The following is a 24,253-nucleotide window of genomic DNA, read 5'->3' on the forward strand; positions in this document are numbered from 1 at the left end:
ACCCTACTCCAGGTGCCCGCCATCAGGCATGCATTCAGGACCTCAAGGATCCATCATCTATCCTGATGGCGGAAGGGCAGAAAAGCCTGACATTTTCTTTACCCTACATATATGCTGTGCTGTCCTGCTTCCCTTGCCTCCAAGACCCGGAGTGAAAGAATTCCATGTAGGCAGAGAGCAGGAGTATTTACGGAGAAGCCATGGAGCCAAAATGGGCAGGGATTAATTTGCAAAGCATCTGTTAGGGCTGTTAAGGAAGGGGCTGTTAAGGGGCTGTTAAGGAAGCAGCTGAAAACACTGGGGGTTCATAACCAGGCTCCCAAGGGAGACCCATAGAAAGTGGAGGAGGAGCTGGGAGGAGGGGGAGGTGACTTTCTGATTGCCTTGTGACCTCAGGCAGGCCAGGAAGCCTCAGCAGGACGTCCCTGGGTACGTGAGTGGAGACGTGGTCAAAGGTGTCCAGTTGAGGCCAGGACAAGCACAGGTGTGGAAGCAAGAACCAACAGGATGTGTTTGGCCACAGCTATCGTTGGAAAGGGTGGAAGTGAGTTGAGAAAGTAGATCTGGCCCAGATTCTGCAGGATGGATGACAAGGAGAGGAAGTTTTGCTTTCTAGAGTCCATGGGATGTCACGGGAGACTTTTGAGAGTGACGTGGTATTCGGGCGCTGTTAAGAACGTTACTCTACCTCCCCACGGTACTGCTACTGCTGTGTTGATGGGAGGGCCTGATGTTGCATTCGCGTGTCCATGCACCCATGGGTCAAGCGTAGACTGGGGTTGTGGTTAGGCGTACGGACTCTGGAACCAGAATGTCTGGTTGAATCCTAGCTGTGGGACCTCACACAAGCCCCCTCATATCTCTATGCGTTACTATAAAATAGTACTTAAATGACAGGGTCATTGTGTGGATTGAAGGAGCTACTGTTACCAAGTTCGTAGCAAAGGGTGCTCAGAACAGCAAGTGCACTACCCGTCCGGTGGTGGTGGTGGTACTGATGGGAATGGTGGTGGTGGTGCGTATCTGCAGGGCGCCAGTGTGTCAGGCACTGTGCTTGGCGCTAGCGCTAAATCACTACCCACGACTTAGAGCACAGAGGCCCTCTTGGAAGAGTGGCTGACCACATCCCATAATACTACTTTATTGGTTAGCATTAAATTAGCTTGTGGCATAAGAGCACTTCGTGATTCTCCCCCTGCCCCTGCACTTGGAATGCCATACAAGGCTGCCCCCACCTTTTTCGGCCGCAAATGTAGTGTGTGAGGAGCTGAGAGCTTCAGGTGGTGCGGGAGGTCAGTCTGGGGCAGGAGAGTTGGAGGCCTGTCACTGCCCACCGCCTGATGGACTACGCCATCACCTGGGTGGAGAATAGCTGTACCCTCTGGCTTTGGGTTCTTTGGGGGCCTTTTCTTCTGCTCCCCAGGTGCTCTCTTCAGCACTGAATGCTTGGTGCATAGAGGCTGTTTTAACCCTGGGAGGGCTGGCACCATCTCATCGCTCACCTTTGTGGGTTTCCTAGCTCCTCTACCTTTGTGAAAACCCTAGGAACTAGAGCACCTGTTTGTTCAGCGTGAAATAACGTTGTTCATATTTTGGAGGTAGTTTTCAGTTTACACTTTAGCCTGGGAAATTTGGCATCTTTATAATATCGATGTGTCCTGTTCAAGAACAAGCTATGTTTTCCTACGTGCTCAAGTGTGATGTATTTTTGAGCAGTGTTGTAAAGTCGATCTCATTTTGGTGTGGTGAGTTTTTTCTCTCCTGACGGGTCACGGCACATGTGTGAAGTCTATTGACTTGGACTGTCCCATTTAGATGTTGCTCTCCTCGGGAACCCTGTCATTTGGGTGGGCGCTATCCTTGATAATCTTGGTTTTTCAGGTATCTGCTATGCAAATAGATACTTGTTCTGTTTCTTTTCCAGTTCTTAGAGGGCTAATAGTTTTCTCTTTACTAGAAAATGTGTTTCCCCCTTTTAAAAGCTGCTACTTTAGGACAGAGGGATGCCTGGTTTTCTACTTTATTTTTAATGATAATTTTCACACACTAAACCATGGGGGTTTTCTTATTTTTAGCTTCCAGAAAAGCGTCCCACATTTCAGCAACTCCTATCTTCCATTGAACCTCTTCGGGAAAAGATAAGTGTTGAAGAAGAAATTGGGTGATCGGATGAGAATGAATCTAGATGTTGGCCTACATTTCTACTCTTTTTAAGGAAAGTAGCAACGCACAGGCAATGTTATTTAGCTAGTTCTTAATACTATTCTGTGTGCTGTGTGTCTAAAATACTATCTAGAAATGAACAAGGTAGAAAACAAAAGATTTCCTTGAAATTTAGGTCAAATTAGTAATGTTGTGTATGCTGCGTCCCAGCTAATAGAAGCATGTTCTGATTGTAATGTGGAGAGAGTGTGTAAAGATCGAACAGAATGCAAAGATTATTTGTTTGCTGGATATTTGTCCTTTTCTTTGTAGCACCACTATCATGATCATTAAATATGCTGTTAACAAAGACAAAAGTGTGGACATTGGCCTTCATGTCTTAATGGTCTAAGCATGAGCAGGCATGAGAATCAGACGGAGAGTTTGTTAAAACCAATTCCTAAGAAGTACCCCAGGGATTCTGGTAGGAGAGGTCTGAATGCAGCCTGAGATTTTGTATTTTTAACACGTTCCCAGATGTTGCCAAGGCAGCGAGTCTGCACTGCCCCGGGGCCCCACTGTGTGTGGCGTCATTAGGGTCCATAATCCAATGCAAATAACACAAGTTTCTTCTGATGTCCAGATGAGAATAAGGACTATGTGGTCACGCACACAGGTATGAAGCAGGAGTTAAAGGTATTCAATGATATATTAACTAGGTTTCCCATAAAGCAAAATTTAAAAGGTGCTAAGGTACAATTCAATACCGTCGCCTTAACCTTATCGCTAGCAACCTCAACTCAGGGTAATCATGATCTTGTATCTAGAATTGATTAGATTGTTGCTATCATTTTAATGCCTTGGGTTTGGGGCTCTGGAGCTTCTGGTTAGTTTGATAATGGGAGCTCGGATTTCAGTCTACTATCTTGACACAAAGGTACAGAAATACTGTTTGTTTAGCTTTAAAACTGTTCCTGGGGATGGCCCCCTTCACAGCTAGCTGCTGAACCCCGGGTTTTCATCTCTTTTAGACTACTGCATTGCCATTTCTGTAATGAGAAACATTACAGAAGAAAAAGGTCATCCTCTTCTGACTTGGCTAACTGATTCACATGACCATTATCTCTGTAGAATTTTGTACAAAGTTACCCTTACGTGCTGGTCACCACATCGAGTGAGTTGAAGGGTAGAGTGTGGATGTGTTAATCCATTTCACCTATTTTGAATCCATTTTCAAGTATGTGGTGGATGCTGGGCTCGGGACCCACCTGGGGACTCAGATGCATGGGAGCAGGCTTGGGCCTACCTGGTGACGTGTACAGTCCCAACACAACTCTCTTTAGAATGATTGTGCAATCAAGCAATGTAAGAAATTGGGATACATTCCAAGACATTTGAGCGGTCAAGGGTGCTAGGCAGTCAGACGGCGATTTGTTCATGGAGGTGAGAAGCAGGCAGATGCTGTGGCAGCCCCAGCACATCTGTGCACAGGAGCCCATGGGAGTGTGTAACACCAGCATTTACCGAGTCCCTGCTTTGTGCTCAGCGCTGCTCAGGTGCAGTGAGTGGATACCAAAGACCTAAGGTGCTCACTGCAGAGGGTGAATTCCGTTGGGGTTCCATTCATTCCATTGTTAGAGAACAATACACAGGAGTTTCTGCTCTGTGTGCTCTGAGGGAAGTGACTCATGGAGACCCCCGGGGCTGGTTTTAAATTGTTGGGGAAGTGACAGATCGAGTAACTTGGAAGTGAGAAGACTCTGGAGTCTGTTCTCTTCTTTAGACCTGTCACTCTGAAGCAGGCCTGTTCTACTGCAGTCATCCCTGTGGGCAGGTCACTACAATACTTAGATTAAGTTCATGTGAAGAGAGGGTGACATCCCTTACATTTGAATTAAAGTGTCTGTGCCGTTCTCAATCCCTGCAGCTCTACCCCCTTCTCAGGCGCCCATTCTTAGCTCTGTGCTTCACTATAAACTAGTACTTAAGTGATAGGGTTACTGTGTGGATTAAATGAGCTACTATTACCAAGTCCCCATTCTCAGCTCTACCCATTCTCAGGCGCCATCTTTAAAAGTGGCCCATCCAGATTCCATACAAGATCCCAACAGTCGCTCCCACCATATATCCTTTTTTCCCCCAACTCCTGCAAGCCAACCCGTTTTTCCATTTCCATTACCCTTGAATGGCCTGTGAGGCCAAAGCCACACTTTCTTGATTATTCTCGAATATCAACATCTCTTTTAGGAAACAGAAGGGAAGTCGAATTCTTACGCAAAATAAAAGCTGAAGGCAATGCGAGTGAAGATGCCCTCTCCTCAGGCGAGTCTTCTTAGGACAACTTTTCCTGAACAGGGTCATCGTTTTGCTATTTAATGACATCTGTATAATCCCATATAGCTGTACCATGAAATTAACATTTAGGTATGGTAAAATCACCTCAAGAGGAAACAAAGTAGAATGTTCTAAAATGAAGTCTGAGTATCCTCACTACTTTGGAATCCTGGGTTATTTTCCCCTTTACTCAAGTCCACGGAGCCATAAGGATTCTCTTCACTTGCTGCTTCACTTCTCCTGTTAAATAAAGCGAGAGCACCTTAATATAGTGACGTCAGAATGACACTGCCTTCCAGAGACGAGCCCAGCCAGCTCTTACACCACATCTAAGCACTGATGTGCTCCTTTGCAAATCGGTTCCCTCTTAACAGGTTCTAAACACCTGGAAAGCATTGGCATCCCTTCTTTGGCCCTGTCATTGGTTGGCACAATGGCTGGCAGGGTGCAGGAGATGGGTTAGGGGTATGTGCCCTGTAGTGGGGGGCTCTGTGCTCAGTTTGCCTATTTAGAAAATGATGGCAATGATATGAATTCGGTGAAATAATGCTGACAAGCACTCACAGTACCTGGCTATAATCCGCAATCACGATTAACCGTTACTGTCATTACTAGGAACTGAGTGGTTATTTAGCCAATGGCCTCATTTTAAAGAGCTTTCCTGCTAAACTACCAACTTCGAAAGTGTAAACAAGGTCAGGACAGGATAGCATTGAGGTACAACAACACCTTTGAAAACTGGGTGTGTGTCCCAATCAATCTTACTGTGTAAAGTAGAGAAAGTTATTTGCCCTCTGTGAATCTCAGTTCACACACATGAAGATAATTTACATCAGGCATTTGCTGAAAGAATCACTATATGAAGGAACTGAGAAGGCCTGCCGGTCTTATTTTTCTGTGTACTCTTACTAACATAGTGTGTGTTGTGAAGGAGATGGCCTTAGATAATCTATATAACTTAACTCTGGAAGTGTAGCTCATGTGCATATTTTCATAATGTTCTTCTCGAATTATAATGTGCATGTGATTCTCTGGGGGTTATACTAAAATGCAGATTCTGATTCCACAACTCAGAAATTGATACTTTTGGTTGGCTTTAGGGAGGGGACTTGGAGGCACAGGGTGACAGGGAAACTAAGTATCCTTTTGTATTTTAAAATTTTCAGGTATATGAATGTATTTACGCAACCTCTATTCTTTCAATTGGATCTATTTGGGGGGAACTAAGACACTCTATAGTGAAGGATATTGAGCAAAATGGATAAGTGTATGTAAAAATTCAACCAAGAATATATTTAAACAACCTGAAGCGTGCATGAAGTTTTGGTCGGTGCTCTAATTATGTAATCTGATTACACAGCTCGACAAAAGTAAATGCCTTTTCAACAATGGCAGAATCTAGAGGCAAAGCAAGACTATACATCAGGTCTCTAGTGATTGAAATCTTTGATAAACTCGGGTCTTCATACCAGAACAAACTAGAGGGTGTCTGACCCGCGCACTAAGGGGAATATAGGGAGCTTGAGCTATCTGGGGAGCAACGAGGATGATTAAAGAGTAGTTGGGAGCAAGTCTCAAAAAGCTCGTTCTTGAATTATCTCAGAGTTCAAACCTTTCAACGATTCCGTCTCAGGGTCACTTCTAAATGAAGCAGTAGCCCATGGTGAGTAGTCCCCTGAGCCTGCCTGCCCCTGCAGAGCTGGCAGCACTCCCAACATAAGGGAAATGACCCTGTGGTCGGGAAGGAGTTGACCTGGACATTCCTGTAAATCCCAGGCCTGACACCTACTGTGCAGTGTTGGCTAGGAAGGTGAAGTGCTGATAAAATCTGCTCAGTTTCTAAGGGATGCAGCAGAATATTTAGGTGCGAAATGGCTGAAATAAGTTAATTGGTTGATGCAACTTAGCATTTAATGACAAAGCTTCTAGTTCTCTAAACCTTTCTGATTTAGGACACAGATAAGCCTAGGAAAGGTCACTTACTTCTTTCGTTCTCTGATCCCGGTGTAGATGAGCACGCCGATGCCAACCACTACCACTGCCATCACAACCCCAAAAGCAATCAGCCAAATGTTGACAGGTGGCTTGTAAGGCGGTGCCAGTGTCGGGTAAATACCCACAAACTCCAGGCTGTTGTCATCCAGGCGGAAAGCATCATTGATACGGCCCCGGGACAGCCTATTTCCAAAAGCAGAACAGTTAGGCAAAAGTACACTTAAGGAAAATAAAATTACAGTAATTATTTATTCCTTATATCATTGTTCCAGAAAGGATTTGATAAGACGTCTCCTAACAACATACACAGAAAAGAGCAACAAAATCAACATATTTGATAAATAACCAGGTCCAGTGAAAGACAGGAGTTTAAAAAACAGACTCCTAGATGGGCCTCCCCTGGTGGCGCAGCAGTTGAGCACTGGGCTGCAAAGCTGCCCGCAGCCTCTGCAGCGCCGGTTCGATCCCCGGCCGCTGGTGAGGGTCTCACATGGCGCGCAGACCTCTCCTGCCGCCCGCTGCTCCCCTCAGCAGTGTACTTCGGTCCTTCTGCCTGCTCTGCTCCCCACTCTGGCTCTGGTGAATTCTCTCACCCTCCCGCGCTTCTGACTGTGCCCAGTGCTTGTATAAATAAATGAATAAATCTTTTTTTTAAAAAAAAAAGACTCCTAGATTATAAGAACAAAATGGTTGCCAGAGGGGAGGAGTGGGGAGATGGCGTAAAGGGGTCAGTTGTAATGGTGGGATGAAACTAGACCTTGGAGGGGAGCATAACGTCATCTGTACGAGTGTCCATTTACAATGCTGGTCGCCTGAATCCTACATGATGATTTCAATTACTGTTACTTCAATAAACTTTTTTTTTAATAGAGGCATGCTTTTATTTATTTGTTTTGTTTATACATGCACTGGGTACAGTCAGAAGCGCAGGAGGGTGAGAGAATTCACCAGAGCCAGAGCAGGGAGCAGAGCAGGCAGAAAGACCGAAGTCCACTGCTGAGGGGAGCAGCGGGCGGCAGGAGAGGTCTGCACGCCATGTGGGACCCTCCTCCGGTGGCCGGGGAGCAGCCGGGGATCGAACCAGCGCTGCAGAGGCTGCGGTCAGCTTCGCAACCCAGCGCTCAACCGCTGCGCCACCGGGGAGGCCCTTCAATAAACTTTTTTATGATCGAAGTTTTGACAATTATGCACCTTTCATTTCTTGTGTCCTAGATTAAATTTGGCAACAGCTTCATGGGAAAATTGGGCTGCAAATGGGAAACATGCAAATGGCTGGCAGCCGTTCACTTGGGCCTGCTGTGTATAAAGCACAGTGTGCAGATTTGGCAGGAATTTCCCTTCTGTCAGAGTGGGACTGTACAGTAAGTCGTTGTAGGGTAAGGTAAAAGCATCAGGCTTTTCTGCCCTCCCGCCATTAGGATCGATAAGGGAACCCTGCGGTCCTGAATGCATACCTGATGGCGGCACCTGGAGTAGGGTGTGGGCACATGTAGATGGGATTCACCTGGGCTAAGACTGTGCTTTTAGGAGCGGCGTCGCGGGGACGCCAGAGCAGAAGCCAAGAAAGAAGCAGAGAAGCAGAAGCCGAGAGAGAAGCAGAGCCATGAGAAGAGCAGAGAGAACGTGAGAGAAGGCCGGAGAGCCCAGAGTGAAGACTTGCTGGGGGCTGGGAGGCCAGCACCCCTGCCTGCTGTGTACCGGGTAAATCCCAATAAAAGCCTGCAAAACTACCGTGGCCTCCAGGCCTCTGACTCCTCCCTTACCCCATCTGCTGGATCGGAAAACCTGCCCTGCGCCCATTCCTGCCCACTACAGTCGTGGAAAGGACAGCTGGGTACACGTCTTCTACAAATGAATCCAGCACTCGACAAGTCTCCACAGCAGTATTTTCCAAATGGAAGGTGTTGACTTTTGGAGGCAGCGCTGCGGGGGTGCACTGAACAAGGCCCTTGCAGCTTCTGCAGCACTGGGATGGGATAAGGGGAAACTCACAGAGGAACAAAGGTGATTCTTTTAAAAACAAGACAGAAATGGATTGTCTTGTTTAGTCTGGATTGAACAAAACGTCTGGCATCCCCGGCTCCTTTCCCTGTGGATGGTCCAGGTCAGAGTCACCCAGAGAGGGGGAGAGGTCAGAGCAGAATTAGCCATGTAACCCCAGGCAACCGCAATCTGAAAGTGTCTCTTGTCTTCTAGAAAGAGCGAGTTTGAGGGCTGGGCTCTTTCGCCCTGATCTCAGCGGGCACCTCCCCCGCAAGGCTGAGACAAGTTGTTTGGATGCAGGCAGTGAGTCTGGACATGGCTGGTTTGTACACCCTAACTAACTAAGCCGGGTTTTCTAAGCACACCCTGCCCAGCAGGCCTTTCTGCCTCGAGGATGATTAGCAATTCAAGAGGGCCACCGAGTGAGCATCCCCATAGCAGTGGTTACCTTAAACTTTTTTCTTTTTAAAATTTTAATTATTTTATTTAAGTAATGTAAGTTAATAGCACTGTATGGTTTATGGGTACAGGTTCGCACCTGTTCAGATGTTGTTACCACACCACATCCACCAGCAAGGCACCCGTCGTTCTCCACCACAGTCCATTGCTCCCCACCCCACCTTAGTTCTTTAGTCAGATTTAGGCTTGTTTTGCTTTAATACTCAGCTATAAAAAAAAAGGTTGTCATTCACAACATGGATGGAACGGGAGAAGATTTGCTAAGCAAAATAAGTCAGATGGAAAAAGACAAATACCAAGATGGCCTTGCTCATATATGGAATATAAAGAAACAAAGCAGGGCCTCCCTGGTGGTGCAGCAGGTTGAGCGCAGCTCTGTGAAGCTGTCTGCAGCCTCTGCAGCAGAGGTTCAATTCCTGGCAGGCCAGGGAGCTACCCACATGGTACGGCAGACCTCTCCTGTCTTGCCTGCTGCTCCCCTCAGCAGTGCTTTCGGTCCGTCTGCCTGTTCTGCTCCCCACTCTGTCTCTGGTGAATCCTCTAACCCTCCCATGCCTCTGGCCTGTACCCCAGCTCTTGTGTAAATAAATAAATCTTTAAAAAAAAAAAAAAAAAGCAAAGGGACAAAACTAAAATGAAGCCTTTTTTTTTTTTTTTTTTTTTTTTTTTTTTTTTTTAGTGACTGGGGACCTGTATATCACTTTTCACACTTGCTATTTTGGGAAACAGCTGAGGGAAATTGGGCGTGCTGTTCCTTTGAAATACCACCCATCAGACCCTCCTCTAGTAAGGAGGCTAACCAACATCTAAGGAATCCTAGTCTTGCCTACCTTCAGGCTTTGGTTCATTAATGAATCCTCCATCAAAGTCCCTAGAACCAGACATGCCATGTCTCTTCTGTAGTGATCATTGCCCACGTGTGCTGGTGAGACTTTCCTCAGCCAGTACCTGTTGCCTCAACCTGTGGGCCTGTGCGCATGCTCAGACCACAAGCTCCTGCCCTACCTGCAGGCTGGAAGTGCTGGGGAACTCTTGCCACCTGTACGTAGTTCTCAGCCAACAACTCGTGGGAGGTGGTGAATAAATAGCCCAGCTCTGAAGGGACAACTCAGGTGCAAGTTCTACAGTCTCCCAGAATTCCCCAGAAGAATGGAGTTCGGGTTGCCCGCAGTGGCAACTGCCCTTTACGTGTCGTTTGTTATCTGCCTTCCATCCTCTGTCCTCCTGTCACATTTCTATCATCGGTGCTTTTTGAGTTCACCTCCCAATAAACTGCTTACACTCAAATCCTCGTGAAAGGGCCTGCTTCTGGAGTAACCCAAATCATGGCTATTTCCTGACTATGAGAATCTCCTAGAATTAAAACCGAAGCTTTAAGATGCAGGGAAAACATGCAAAAGATTCAGGACAGTGGCTGGCCCACAGCAAGGGTACACGAAGCACGTTCATTAGCGTTATGGTTGCATTTGTTAACCCCTTCGCCCTTATATAAGCTGTTTCACCTGATGGCCTCTTCCACGTCGCTCTTTAAAATGACTTGAGACGGGTTCGAAGGTGAAGTGACCGTGAAGAGGAAGGAAACTCTTGCTGTCCTATTAAATATACACACATTGGAGGTCCTGTGGAGACACAGAGGAATTGTTTCCTTGGGCACAGAGGACACAATAAAAACAGAGATTTCTCTTGCTGGTGAACTGGAGACTAGGGGACAGATCACAGAGAAAGGAGGGAGACTCGGGGCTCTCTCCCGCTGCACATATGTGCTCAAATGTTAATGAGGTTTTTTCTGACCATTTTAGTTAAAATTGAATTACACACACACACACATACACACACACACTTACTCCCTAGCCCCTTTCCTGTTGCATTTTTCTCCCTAGTTCTCATCACCATGTAATTCTACTATATTTCACACACACACACACACACACACACACACACGTTAATTGCCACACATGCAACACATACATTAAAACATAAATATATAAATGGTCTCTGGTAGTCTATGATTTTAAAAACTATGCCATTTTGATAACTTAGAAGAAATTACATTTTTAATGTAAAACATTTAATAACTATATAAAATACAGATTTTTATAAATATATACATGATATTCTACATAAGCTCAATAAAGGCAGAGATTTCTGCTATTTTCATTCAGTGTTGAGGATGTTTAGGGGAGGGAAAGAGAGGGGGAGGTAGAAAAGGAGAGGGTGGGTGGGGAGAACTATTGACATTTAATAATAAGGATGCTCTTAACAATCTACAGGTCAAATAAGTTATAATTACCCCTATATAGAGTGGCCCTAATTCTGGGATACCGAAGCTTTAATGTTATTAGGAGGTTTTTCTTAATTTTATTTGAATAAGTGCTGGCTGAAATAACTGGAGAGCAAATCAACTCACCCAAAAAGCATCTCCTCCTTTTTCTCTTTTAAAAAATATTCTCTCATGGCATATGCAACAGATGACTGGAACAAGAACACCTCATTGTCATTCCAGTCATACTGCAAATTCAGAAGAAAAACACAGCTCAGTAGGGATCACAGGATACATTCCAAACATGATACTCCACAAGCATTATTTTTTAATACTCCATTATTCCAAAGATCCTTGCTTTTAAGGTAGTGACCTTCAACTTGAGTGTGCATCAGTAACACCTGGAGGGTTTGTTGAACCAGTGAGTACTGGGCCAGACCCTGAGAGTTTCCAACACAGAAGGTCTTAGATGAGACCCAAGAGTTTGCATTCTAACATGCTCACCAGTAGTGCTTCTGCTGTTCTGGTCTCTGTTCAGGCAACTAACTATGCTTTCAGAAACACTGGGGGCACATGAGGTGTAGGGTAAGGTAAAAAATGTATCAGGCTTTTCTGCCCTCCTGCCATTAGGATTGATGATACATCCTTGTGGTCCTGAATGCAAGCCTGAAGGCGGGCACCCAGTATAGGGTGTAGGCACAGGTAGATGGGATTCACTTGGGCTAAGACTGAGCTTATAAAAGTGGTGTCACTGGGACGCAGCAGAACGAATGGAAGAGCAGAACCACAGGAGAGCAGAGAAGCAGAGACCACCAGAGAAGGCCGGAGAGCCCAGAAAGAGTGAAGACTTGCTGGGGCTGAGAGGCCTGCCAGCCCCCGGCATCCCCAGCACCCCTGCCTGCTGTGTACTCAGTAAAATCCCAATAAAAGCCTGAAAAGCCACTGAGGGCTCCAGGACTCTCTCCTCCTTACCCCGTCTACTCGGGTCATAGAGATCCTGCTCCATGCCCATTCCTGGCCCTTACAGGGGGGTTGTCGCTTATCCTTTCACAGGGTCGCCCTACTATGCAAAAGGAACACATTCCTATTTGGTATGATCCCAGTTTATTCCTTGGGTCTGGGAGCACTCAACATCTTTTCATATAAATTAATGGCACTTGTGTTCCCAGACCCCCCAAAATATCCTACTAGATCCCCAAATAGGAACGATTCTACTTGGAGAGAGTGGTGGAAACCTGTACTTTAGTTTGTTGTAACTGAAATAAACACCCTGCAGGGAGATTTACAGATAGGAGTCATATGAATCATGGGTTTTAATTAAAATAACCATATCTTGTAGACAAATATACCTTGTATACTATTTTTATAGTAAGTTCTTAGATGTGTAACGTGTAAAAGAAAAGGAAATTTGAGGTTCAAAGAAAAAATATTTTGTAAATAACAAGTAATTTTTTCTTGTTTTTCAGTGTTAACAACTAGCTTATGCATTTGCATAGTCTATAAAAAAATGTTGAAAAGAAAAATTGCATTCACAGTTCCCTCCAGTGGCCGGCAGTAGAGATCAATGAATGGCACAAATTCTGCAGCTCTCCTTTCGCTCAGGAAAAACAATTACAAGATTTCACAGAAATATTATAACGTTAACTTCAGCTTGGGATAACTCAGGCTTGGGGAAGTTGCTTTTATGGTAATAATGATTAATGTTACTATTACTACTAAAAATATTCTGGTAGCCACTTTTATATTAAAAAAAGAAGGCAGAGTTCTCAACATAATGCCAAAGATCCAGTAGCAATTTGCCACGAACTAGCTTAAACTGAGCAGATTTCCCAGCCGCGATGTGTAGACATACTAAAAGTACAGTTCCGGTCTCATCAAAGCAGCCAGTTAGTCAGTGAATTGGCCTCGAATGTTCTACCAGCAGACCCTCTGAAAACTGTCACTCACTGTTTAGGAAGAGAACATAGAGATAAATGCCAAGAAAGAAGAAGATGATCGAAAAAGATCTTGTCCTGCCAAATTATAATTAAAATATATTAGACCAAAGAAGAGCTAATAAAAGTATGACAGAAAGAGAATCCCACTGCCACTCAATGATTGTTAAGACAAAGGAACTTGAACTTCCAGAATTTGGAGAATGAGGCACCTCCATTTTTATTTCTCAAGTGTTCTTTTTTACTCCTACAATGTCATTTATATTTAGATGTCTTACTTATCTATGAAAATTACACTATGTGCCTTGGACAATATTTAACTTCCCCAGAAAAGTAAGGAGCTTAAATGCGATCTTTGGATCTGTCCAATGCAAATAAATTTCTGCAGTTTTGAACTTTGACTTTTAACCAGTAGAAGCAGGCTGCCCTCAAATTCTGCAAAGCCTTCAGGGTACCACACCCCCTGGACTAGCCTCTCCTCTCCTTCCCCAATCAAAACAGATTTGCAAACAAAACTGTTCCGTAAATCTTTTCAAAACCAAACCAAGACTTCTTCAAGCTGGATACCTAGGGGAAAAGCAATAGCTGATTAAAGTAATTGTTCACCTGAAGGTGTAAGTAACTTGATTTTCTTTAAGGCATTTTGTTATCCCAAAAGGCAATGGTATAGCAGGGCTTCGCAAACTTGGCTGAATGAGAATCAGCTGGGGAGCCCTTCCCTCGTGATGCCCAGCTCTCGATGCCACACCCCAGAGCAATGAAGTCAGAATCCCTCGGGGTGGGCCCAAGCACTTATATGCTGAAAGCACCCGGTGATTCCATGGCAGCCAGCTGCAGGGGGTGACTGGGAAGCTTCCTGCACTTGTCTATGCACACAGGTCACCCGAGGAGCTTGTGAAAAGGTAGATTCTGATTAAGCAGAATCTTAAGAGTGGGGAGCTTAGGATTCTGCATTTTTAACAAGCTTCCAGGATATAGCTGATTGACTAAAACAAAACAAAACAAAATTATCTCTACTGCTTCTAAAAACAGTCACAATAAAATCAGATCCCTCTCTCTTGAATAGAATAGTGGCCCCTGAATTGGGAGGGTGGGTATTTGGTGTTTAAGATTGGATGTTTTCTCATTAATATTCATAGCACCATCTAGGTAACAAGGAAAAGAGCAGACAGAGCCAATCCAGTCAAGGATATGTTACTAAAATCCCCTCAAACTGAAGGCCATAACCTGGGGCTTATAGTTTCTAAGATTGCCATGTGGCCTCTCCCCTTTTAGGCCATGCTGGAAAGGGCTCATTGTGTCCACTTGAGGGAATACATGGGAGGGTAAAGAACACACTGTCCAGAATACTCACTGCTGAATCTCCAAGGGCTGATTTTAAGCTTATCCTCACTTTGATGCTTTGCTCGGAATCTGATTAAAGAGAAATCACAGATCGTTGTTACAGAGGACACACTGACCATGCGCGTTTATTTCCTCCCTCTCACCCCCGCCCCGACCCCACTACAGTGATAGTAAAGGAATAAAAAAGAAAAGGTGAAAACACTCTTTTGGGAAATGAGAAGTGACTGAGCTTTCTCAAGAGGCAGGCAAGCATGGCCTCCTCATATGTACACAGAGGCAGGACAGACCAAAAGGCACCAGAGAATCCCAGAGGGGCTTGGGATTCAGCTCCAGCAGAGGGTGGGAAGCACACACCAAGTTGAAAACAAGGGGAACGAAAGACAAGGTACAGTTAAAGCCACTTTGGGTAACAGTAGATCCTCCAACCCCACGTGCTCTTGCTCAATCACTTAGAGGCTCAACTTGGAGTCTGGGCTGCAGCAAAACATGAGGGGAGCCAAGCAAGATGATTTGGAATCCAGGGGGCAATGGATTCCACCCAGGAAAGCAGCAAAGGGGTGAAAACTGTTGTCCAGATGGAGATAGGAGCAAGAGGGAAGTCTTTAGATAAAATGAGACTGAAAAGAATAGATCCATTGGAATAGTTAGAAAAAATGAATGCAACACAGAGAGCAAATAAATCATGAAAAAAAAAAAGAGAGAGAGAGAGAGAGCAGAAACTCTGAGAAAACAAAAACCTACCTAAGACAGGATATAAAATAACTAGTATGTAACTTGGCTTTGCAAGGATAATGATGTGTTTTTTTGGTGATATTTTTGCTAAAAGCTATGGTAACGTTCTACTGGGCGGCTGAGTATGGGAGGGGAAGAGCAGCAAGAAGTGCCTGAAACCGACCAGTAAAGAAATAACAATATAAACAGGCTTAGAAATGGGGAAGCAGCTGCCAGAAAGAAGCGGTAATAAAGCAGAACAGATAAAAATACTGGTCTTCTTGAAAAGTAGAATCCAAGGACAGCGGGACAGTGGGTTGGAGAACATTAGACTCTTCTCTAAAACATGGGGCTGATAAAGCAGGAGAGAGAGAGAGAGAGATAGTTTCCCCGCCCCTGATATACAGCAGGTGATCAACTATTGTGATGTGGTGTTTCCTCCTGACAAAATGGCAGCAGCTCACCACGGCACTGTCAGACATAGGATCGAGTGAGGGAAGACACTGCTGTGTCCCAGCTCCGAGACTGGAGCCAGGGAAAACAGGGGAGCCATTTGAAACGTGTCGTCTGGAGGTACTCACTGAAAGCACAGTCTGTGCCAGAGTTCCATCCCACAACAGTGTTCTTGTTCTGCTCTTTCAGCCAGGTGAACAGAGGCTCAAAGTAGTTGAGCAGTGGTTTCACATTCATAGTCTTTTCTCCTACAACTTTTTCCAGTGCCAAGGGCCAGGATTCCGATCTTCCAAGACTCAGCATTTCACTACATGAAAAAAGGGGGAGGTAGTTTCAGGACCTTTGCCAGGATTCCATAGGTACATATAAGCCTGGTTTTTTCCTCTTGGACTTGGCTAAGGGTATTCATGACAGATAAGACAATAACGCGTGTTAACAGACACATATTCATCCTTCAATCTCCCTGCCCTTCCAATGACTAGAAAGAGAACTCCACTGTCATGATGTGGGGAGAGCAGGTGGCCTGTCCAGCCCTCCCAGGTTCCTGCGGGACCACAAAACATGCATTTAATTTGTGGATCAGGGTATTTTGAGGCTAAACCTTTTCCTTCTACAACAAGGAAATCAAATTCAAACCCAGGCAATACTGACTAGTAAGGGAGGTTCAACATTTTGAAGCATTTCTTACAGCAGCTTCTTCCCAGCTTCCCTGGAATTTGAGATATCACACTTGTACAGGGGGCCTGTGTGTTGAGCTGTTCGACAAAGGGCTTCTTGAAACTGGAACTGATAAATGGTCCTTGTGTAATACCTGTAAAAGAGACCCAAAAAGGTAGCCCATGTTTGGTTACTGAGGCAGAGTCAGACAGGAGGGCGTAGATTGACATTCTGAGATCCAAGTAACCAAAGAGATAGTAGGAAAATCTCTTTCTCCAGAAAGACTCAAACACGAGCTCTACAGACTCATCATAACCTACTTCATTTTTGTATCAGCTGATAAGAAGACAGAATTCTTTTGTGATAGGTTAGCCGGCACCTGTCTCGTGTTTTACAGATTTACAGGCTTGCATTTCTAGGATGCACCTTGATGCTTACGGCAGGTCAATGATATTATTTCCACTTTACAAATAAAAAAAACTGAGGCTCAGAAAATTTAAGATCTGCAGCTAATGGATGAAGAACACAGGCTTTTGGTCTTGAGGTTAAAAATGCTCTATCAGTCACTCTGAATTCTGCCACATAAAAAGACAAATAAAAATCTTTTTTATTTCTCCCAAGGATACTGTAAACTCCTTGAGGGTGGGGAAAAGTTCTCATGCGTGTTTTATTTAACACAACAACTGGCGTTGAGTAAAACTGAATTGAAACTGATCATCTCTTTTGAGGTTTGGGGGAGGTAGGCGGAGGGTGAGGAAGTAATAATAGTCCTCATCTCATAGATCCCTCTTTCTTTGCCATCACACAGCTAGCCACACCCCCAGAAATGGAACCGCGGAAGAAAACTGTCATTTACCGGATGAATGAGTAGTCGTTGGCAACGTGGAACAGAGTTGCAGGGTCACAGTAGCTCTCATCATGGGGTACAGGTTCCGCCACGCCAACGATCTCTCGCCTTTGGGAGGGAAAGATAAATTAGTCGTGGCTCAGCCATCCTGAGCAGGTAGGGTTGCGTGCAGCTGTTGCATTTCCATCAGCCAGTGGTATCTATACTAGAATCAGTCATCAGGCAAAACAGAAGCAGTGTAAAAAATCACAGAATAAGGCTCATTACGTGGCTATCTTGTACTCATTTTAATTCAGGTGGAATATACTGTTGGACAACAGCTGTGTCTTCAAAACACCAATTTAATACAATGCAATGCCTAGCCACAAACATACGGCGGAAGTCCTAATCATTCCTCTCCGGCCCCACACTTTACACGCTCCTGGAACACAAAATTTTGTAAATTAGAAAGTTTACTTGTTCTTTAAGGCTCACTCAGAGATCATTTCCTCTGTGAGGCCTGCCCCTGGTCACACCCACCTTCCAGCCCAGTTACCCCTCCAGCTCTCTAGCCAACTCTGACTTGCACTGCCTCCTTTGTCATTTCTCTCCATTGTATAATTATGTACACCCAGGACTTGCCCTGGGGACTTGAGCTCCTAGAGTGGGTGCTGTTGTCTTTATAGTCACCTTTACAGCTCCCCTGCGAAACACAATGCCTAATATGGCTAACACTAAGGAAAGGCTTCAAGTCTACTTGAACTGGTGGAGTTATTAATGTATCAATCAATGTGCTAAGGGTCTGAGTCCATGCATCTCTAGAAATAAAGTAAGAGGATTCCAAACATTAATTCAATCGGAAACAACGTAGGGAACCCAAGTATTTGACAGTGTGTAAACTTTATACATTTGTCTTTTCTGATGGTGAGATTGTTATAGACACAATTTCAGTAGTACTCTAACACCAGAAACAGTTAGACATGCTGCCCTTTCCTCCCAAGTAGGATTTGTTAAAGAAATCTTAGCAAAAGAGTGGCCCTGACGTATATCTATGGATATGGGGCTGGATGTTACATAGGTAAGTTTTCATTACAGAAAGGAAGAATAATAGAAACTAATAAAAATGTCATTGAGAGGAGTTTAATAGATGGTAAGGAAAAGATTTCTCTCCTTTTCTCCCTTCTTTCTCCCCTTTTTGTCTTCTTTTGGAATTCTTTTTTTTTTTTTAAAGATTTATTTATTTATTTATACAAGCACTGGGTACAGTCAGAAGCGTGGGAGGGTGAGAGAATTCACCAGAGCCAGAGTGGGGAACAGAACAGGCAGACTGATGAAATACACTGCTGAGGGGAGCAGCGGGCGCGGCAGGAGAGGTCTGCGTGCCATGTGGGACCCTAGCTGGTGGCTGGGGATCGAACCGGTGCTGCAGAGGCTGCGGGCAGCTTCGCAGCCCAGCGCTCAACCGCTGCGCCACCAGGGGAGGCCCTGGAATTCTTTTATCCCAAGCTCATTTATTTCATACTTTCATGTGGCAGGGAGCGGGCAGGGCACTGGGGATGCAGTGATGAAGAATGAAGTGCTGAAACTATTGAAATTCTCTGTTGCCCAAATGTGCCAGACTCTCTCTCATTTAGAATTTTCTACACAAACCTGGCTAGCCTCCACATCTTCCTCCAGGCTCAGATGGGATGCCTATCCTCCTCTGGCCCCCAGATAGAGCTTTGGGTTCCCCGTGGCTGCATGTGGATCCTCATGCCCTCCCATCACAGCACGAGAGCTGCAGTGGTTTCATTTTCCACATCCCTCCATATTCCAAAGGTTCTTTGAAGTCAAAGAGAACATCCAAAAGGACTGACATGGGCTCTCCAGTCCTGTCAAAAATGTGGGCTCAGTGTTTTTGGTTAAGGGAATGGATAAAAGAGTAAATGAATAAATGAATAAATCATGTCTTAAATAAGATGATGGTCTAATGGGCAACCCAACCCTTAAGAAGCTTAAGCATGAGACATTGTATTGTCTGGCCCTGCTTGGATGGAGGGCAGAGCCAAGGAAATGCCATCTGAGGTCTGAGGAGAAGCACCCAAATGAAGACTTTAACAGGAAGCAGTTAGTGTGAGGGTGCGAGTGTGTGTGCTGTGATGGTGCTTCCCTAGTCGGGATGCTCTTCCCTCTTGTTTCCACATATTTAAACCCACATCACTGGATTTTAAGATTTAGATATTGAAATTGCAGTCATTCTAACTATGAAGAATTCTCAGAGAATTCCCAACCCTAGGTATCTTAGATGGAGTTCCCACAGAAGCAGAGCCAGAGACAAGCTCCTGGAAAACAATCCCCGGAAACATTGGCAAAGGCGTGAGGAAATGAGAGAAAGGAAAGCAGCCTCCCAAAGGTGCATTCTCAACCAAGTCACCAAAACCACCGAGGGACTCTAGGATTGAAGGTGAGCATTCACCTCAGTTATCCCACTGAGGGCAAGGAAACTGAAGCACTTATCCACCAAGTCCCATCAGCCATTGCTTGGAGTTCTAGTGGCTCAGGATGCCATTAGGGTATAAAATACAGATGCTGTATTGTGTGTGATATGATATGATAGACCCATGTGCGTGCATGCGTGTGTGTGCGTGCAAAGGCCAGCCAAATGCTTTCAAATAAAGAGCAAACTCATGAAAAAACATTTTACTAATTGCATATTCATTGACTTACTTCATCTCCCACCACTTTTTCGTCCACTGTTCTTTGGTAATGTCCCCCTTAAAGACCATCCACCTCCACTTTTCCAACATGTAAGTAAATGGAAGTGTTCCCACGATGGTAAGTGCTTGCTTGAGTAGGAAGTTGATATCTGTTTCTGAAAGTAAAGTGGAAATGGATCAGTGTTAAGGTAAGACTGACAGTGGACGTTTTGTGTTCAATAATTTCCTAATTTCAAGATATAATTCCTCAAGATATACTTACTGTAAGATTATAATCTAAGATTGTGTGAGAAATAGTACAGTCGACATAATAACATGTATATATTTATTTCCTGTTAAGGGATTTAGAGTAGGCTAAAGCCTTGAATAGAACAGGTACAACAAATCCATAAGAAACACCAATTCTCATTTTTTCATTAGTTTCAACTGTCATCCTTGAACACCTCTTATCAGAGCTAATTAGGATTAATTCATTTCTTTCGCAGTCATGCTGTTTATTCTTATAAGCTCCATGAAGACAGTGACGGTTATGTCTCATTCAAGGCTCACTAGCCCAGTGTCTACTACACTGCGCCCTCCATGGGTCTTCATGAAATAGATGAATAGTAAACAGATGGGGGGGTGCAGTAAACCAGGGAGGAAGAAACAAACACAGAGGGAAGCCATCCGCTGGACAACGAGAAGTACAGTGTACTTTACAAGTTCTGCCATCTTCCCTACCAGATTTCAAATGCTTGAACAAAACAGGCTCTCCCATTTACTTTGTTAGTGATGTGGAAAGGCAGTAGCATTCACCTCTAGGGTACAAACGAGGCTCCTTGAAATGTAAGCGGGGAAGATTATCTACTTAGCAACACTGTGCCTCTAGTGTCTAGGGGGAATGCCTTGCCTGTTTATCCATGTGCTGGATAAATATTTTTTAAAGATTTATTTATTTATGCATACAAGAGCTAGGGTACAGGCCAGAGGTGTAGGGGGTGAGAGGATTCACCAGGGGAACAGAACAGGCAGACTGACTGAAGTACACTGCTGAGGGGAGCAGCGGGCAAGTCAGGAGAGGTCTGCTGCCCCATGTGGGTAGCTCCCTGGCTGGGGATCGAACTCGTGCTGCAGTGGCTGCAGATAGCTTCATAGGTTGTGTCTTAACCCCTTGTGCCACCAGGGAGGCCTTGGATAAATATTTTTGCATGAAGAAAGGAAGATAGAAAGAGGGAGGAAGGGAGGGAAAGAATGAAGCAATTTATTTGTTCTCAACTTCACAAACCAGGGGCAGAGCCAAGGAAAGAAACAGGAGTGTTTTAAGACAGTGCTTTAACCATGTCTGGTACTCTTACTGATTCAAACAGGGAACACTGCTGTCAGGGATTATTGTTAAATAATAAAACAAGTAATTGTCTGTTAATTAACTTGATGACCCTTTCCTTCCCTGCCCCCTAATGGGAGGATGCCACTATCAGTCTATTATTCACAGGGTCTGAGCTTCTGTTCATTCTTTCAGACATGATAAATGGCTTTACTTTGATGTCTGGAGCCAGAAATGAAGGCAAAGTGAGTTGCGCGTGCAAGGGTGGGGCTCATGACCTTGACCTCACTGACCAAACGTTCCAGTTGGTGGACCTGATGTTTTTGTCCCAAATAGCTAAAATAAGGGGAGAGAAATATACAAAAGAGAACCTATTTGGCTCTAAGTTGCCGCCTTTCAAGACAAAGAATCGAAAGCTGTGGCGTCCTCACTGAAGAATCTGGATCTTGTGAACAACTGCCTGTTTCAGCAGATCCAATCTGCCCCAAGAGGAGCAGGCCGCTTCAGGCAAAGATGCTGAAGCCCCGCATGGATCTTCAGGGCAAATTCATGCCTCCGCTGGATGAATGACACGTTTCAGCCCCTCCCAACCTCGAGAGTCTACCACCTGGCTTCTAAGCATTCCTAAATTTCAAGTTACACTTCGCTTTGTATATTGTATAGATGACGGTTCTGGTTCAGCTTTGCCATGTTGCTTCTTGACATTGGACTAGTCATCTTCCCTTTCATCTTCAGTTTGCTCTTCTGAAAATGGCTTTTAGAATCTGTTCCAGCTCTAAGATTTTCGGCAGTTTTTACCTAGAATCAGGAGGATCTACTCAGAAACTAACTGGCTGGGTGACTTGGAACAAACTATTTCTGTTCTGTGGGCCTGTTTCTGCATTTAAAAGAAAAAACCTGTTAGGTGTTTCTTAACATCTCAAGATCATTCATTCAGTTACCTCACTTAAGCCCTTTTCAAAGACACAAAACCACAGGTGTGGATGGGCTGACATACACGTAAAAAACAAATTTATGCAACAACAATTCCTCATTACCCATAAATTCTTCACAATTTATGTGGCAAAAATTAAATCCATTGTGTGCATGATAATGAATACCTGTGTCCACATCAGACTAAAGAATCCCCAAAGCAAACCATGAAAAAATGCCCTTACCATAGTCTTCAGAAAAGTTAGATGGCAGAAGGCCTAGGGATTTCAAGTGTTTTGGGGTCGCTGCAGACAGTGACATGATCTCCCCGACAGCTTCGTGGAAGCCTTCGTTAGCTCCGCTTCTTAGCAGGTAGGGTTGCTTAGCATATGCCATGTCGTACTGGATGTGGCCCATCTCATGATGGGCTGTCAGGAAATCATCCATGGTCACCTTCGTGCACATTTTGATCCTGCACAAAATTAGGCAATATTACGATAAATCATGAGTACCTACCTTTTATGTCCTATAAACTGAGGTGCTTGATATAAAGTGATGGGCAGAGCTGAATCCCGTTCTGCTTATAGACTAACAGAAAGATAAGCAGAATCTTCTACTACAAACTGAGGCAAATCCTGTATAAGTGATCAGTAGACATGGCCTTGTGTATAACAATGAGTAAATGCAGGCAGAGCCTTCTAGAAGCACCAAGAAGGGCATAACTGAGGATGTAACAAACAACCTTGACCTTGATCAACATTCAGGAGTTGCCAGGGAGATGGCAGGGAGAAATAAGATGTTGACATTCCTGTCAAGGTTCATCGAGGTTCTCAAGCAGCCAATGTTGGCTGCTTGAGTCCAGGTTGAATGCTTGAGAAAAGAATGTGACATCCAGGACTCTGCAGTTTGGTATAACCAGGACAGAGAAGTAGGAGAAGGGACTGGAAATTGATATTTGGGAATCATCCACACTAAGGCAGGGAGCGGATATGATGGCCCGCTGAAGCAGATACAGAATGGCAACAGAGGCCAAAGACAAAGCCCGTGGAAGTCTCAGTACCTAGAGTGGAAAGGGTAAGATGGTTCAGAGAGAGAGGTCAAAGAAATCCAGAGGGGGATGACAATACAGAAGTTAATGAAAAATAGCGTTTCAAAGAAAACTTGTAAGCGTTTCTAATGCTGCTGTGGCCCAACGAAATAAGGCCTGCATCTGGCAATTGTGTGTCTGTCCTTTCCAACTTGGCAAGAGCAGTGTCCTTAGGTGGGTTGTAGGGGTCATATTTTTGTGAGTTCTCAAATTAACTTTCCTACTGTTCTAACCATGCCATCCCCTGCTAAATACCCTTTACGGAGGCCTCCTTTTTCATGAATGAACTCAGCATCCTTTATATATCCCTGTGTGACCTGCTTTTCTAACTTGGCTTTTCTCTACTCTTTTTCAAAACATAACAATACCTACTATATACTTAATGTCAACTTATGTAAAGTCCTGTGCTAGGAAACCTACACATACTTAATCATTTTAAGCCCTCACCGTAGCACAGGAGTTAGTAAACTATGACCTGTGGCTGTTTTTATAAAAAAGATTTCACGGGAATAGCCTCGTCCACTTGGTATGCATGGTCTCTGACTGCTGTCGTGCCGCGAGGGTACAGCTGTGGAGCTGCAACAGAGACCTGCAAAGCCGGAACTATTGCCTATGTGGCCTTCGCAGAAAGGGATGGCCAGTCCCTACTCCAGCAGATGCTGTTGGGACCCTGCCGGGATCCTCTTCACCGGGCAGATCCACCCATCCCCCAAGCTGCCTGAGTGGTTAAAGGCCAACAGCTGCTTCCCTCTTCACTGCCTTGGGCCAACCTGGAGATGCCTCAGCCAGGACATCATGGCCCCCCACACTGGCAGTCCACAAGCGGTTACTGACTAATATGAGGGCTGCGGGACAACAGGCCGGTCCCCTTTTCTCAAGGTGAGACCAACACTGTGACCTGAATCCTGCTCCCGAGAGCCCCCATGGGATCAGGCTGAGGCAAGGCTCCAGCGGAGACCTCATCCTTACTTAACCCTTTCCCTGCCATCCTGCTTCCCTCAGTCCCCTTCACCTGAGAGCGTCCCCAACGACACACTTGTACAAGAATCTCCATGTCAGGCTGGGGACCCCAACCTAAGACACAAGTGTGCAGCCTACTTTTCCACTTTATAGATAAGGAAAATACCTTACTCTGGGCTGCCTAGTCCTTGGGCGAC

At 44.9% G+C, this 24,253-nt stretch overlaps 2 protein-coding genes across 2 annotated transcripts in view; one reads left to right on the plus strand and one right to left on the minus strand.

The window, feature by feature from the left end:
- The window catches only part of BMX (BMX non-receptor tyrosine kinase), a gene marked incomplete at its 3' end in the record, with an annotated part of 41,290 nt that extends 39,125 nt beyond the window's left edge, over positions 1–2,165 (plus strand). Inside the window, exon 18 of the mRNA XM_084258186.1 lies at positions 2,076–2,165. Within this exon, the coding sequence (XP_084114312.1) occupies positions 2,076–2,165 (90 nt within the window). The remainder of the gene's footprint in view (positions 1–2,075) is intronic.
- Positions 2,166–4,506: 2,341 nt separating this feature from the next.
- Positions 4,507–24,253, minus strand: part of ACE2 (angiotensin converting enzyme 2) — a 43,789-nt gene continuing 24,042 nt past the window's right edge. Inside the window, exons 9-18 of the mRNA XM_084258187.1 lie at positions 22,255–22,481; positions 19,805–19,949; positions 17,129–17,227; positions 16,304–16,426; positions 15,744–15,922; positions 14,462–14,520; positions 11,321–11,421; positions 10,416–10,532; positions 6,460–6,654; positions 4,507–4,716 (exon numbers count right to left, since the gene is read on the minus strand). Of these exons, the coding sequence (XP_084114313.1) occupies positions 4,608–4,716; positions 6,460–6,654; positions 10,416–10,532; positions 11,321–11,421; positions 14,462–14,520; positions 15,744–15,922; positions 16,304–16,426; positions 17,129–17,227; positions 19,805–19,949; positions 22,255–22,481 (1,354 nt within the window). The 3' untranslated portion in view covers positions 4,507–4,607. The remainder of the gene's footprint in view (positions 4,717–6,459; positions 6,655–10,415; positions 10,533–11,320; positions 11,422–14,461; positions 14,521–15,743; positions 15,923–16,303; positions 16,427–17,128; positions 17,228–19,804; positions 19,950–22,254; positions 22,482–24,253) is intronic.

Source organism: Talpa europaea (assembly GCF_964194135.1).
Source record: "Talpa europaea genome assembly, chromosome: X".
NCBI lineage: Eukaryota > Metazoa > Chordata > Mammalia > Eulipotyphla > Talpidae > Talpa > Talpa europaea.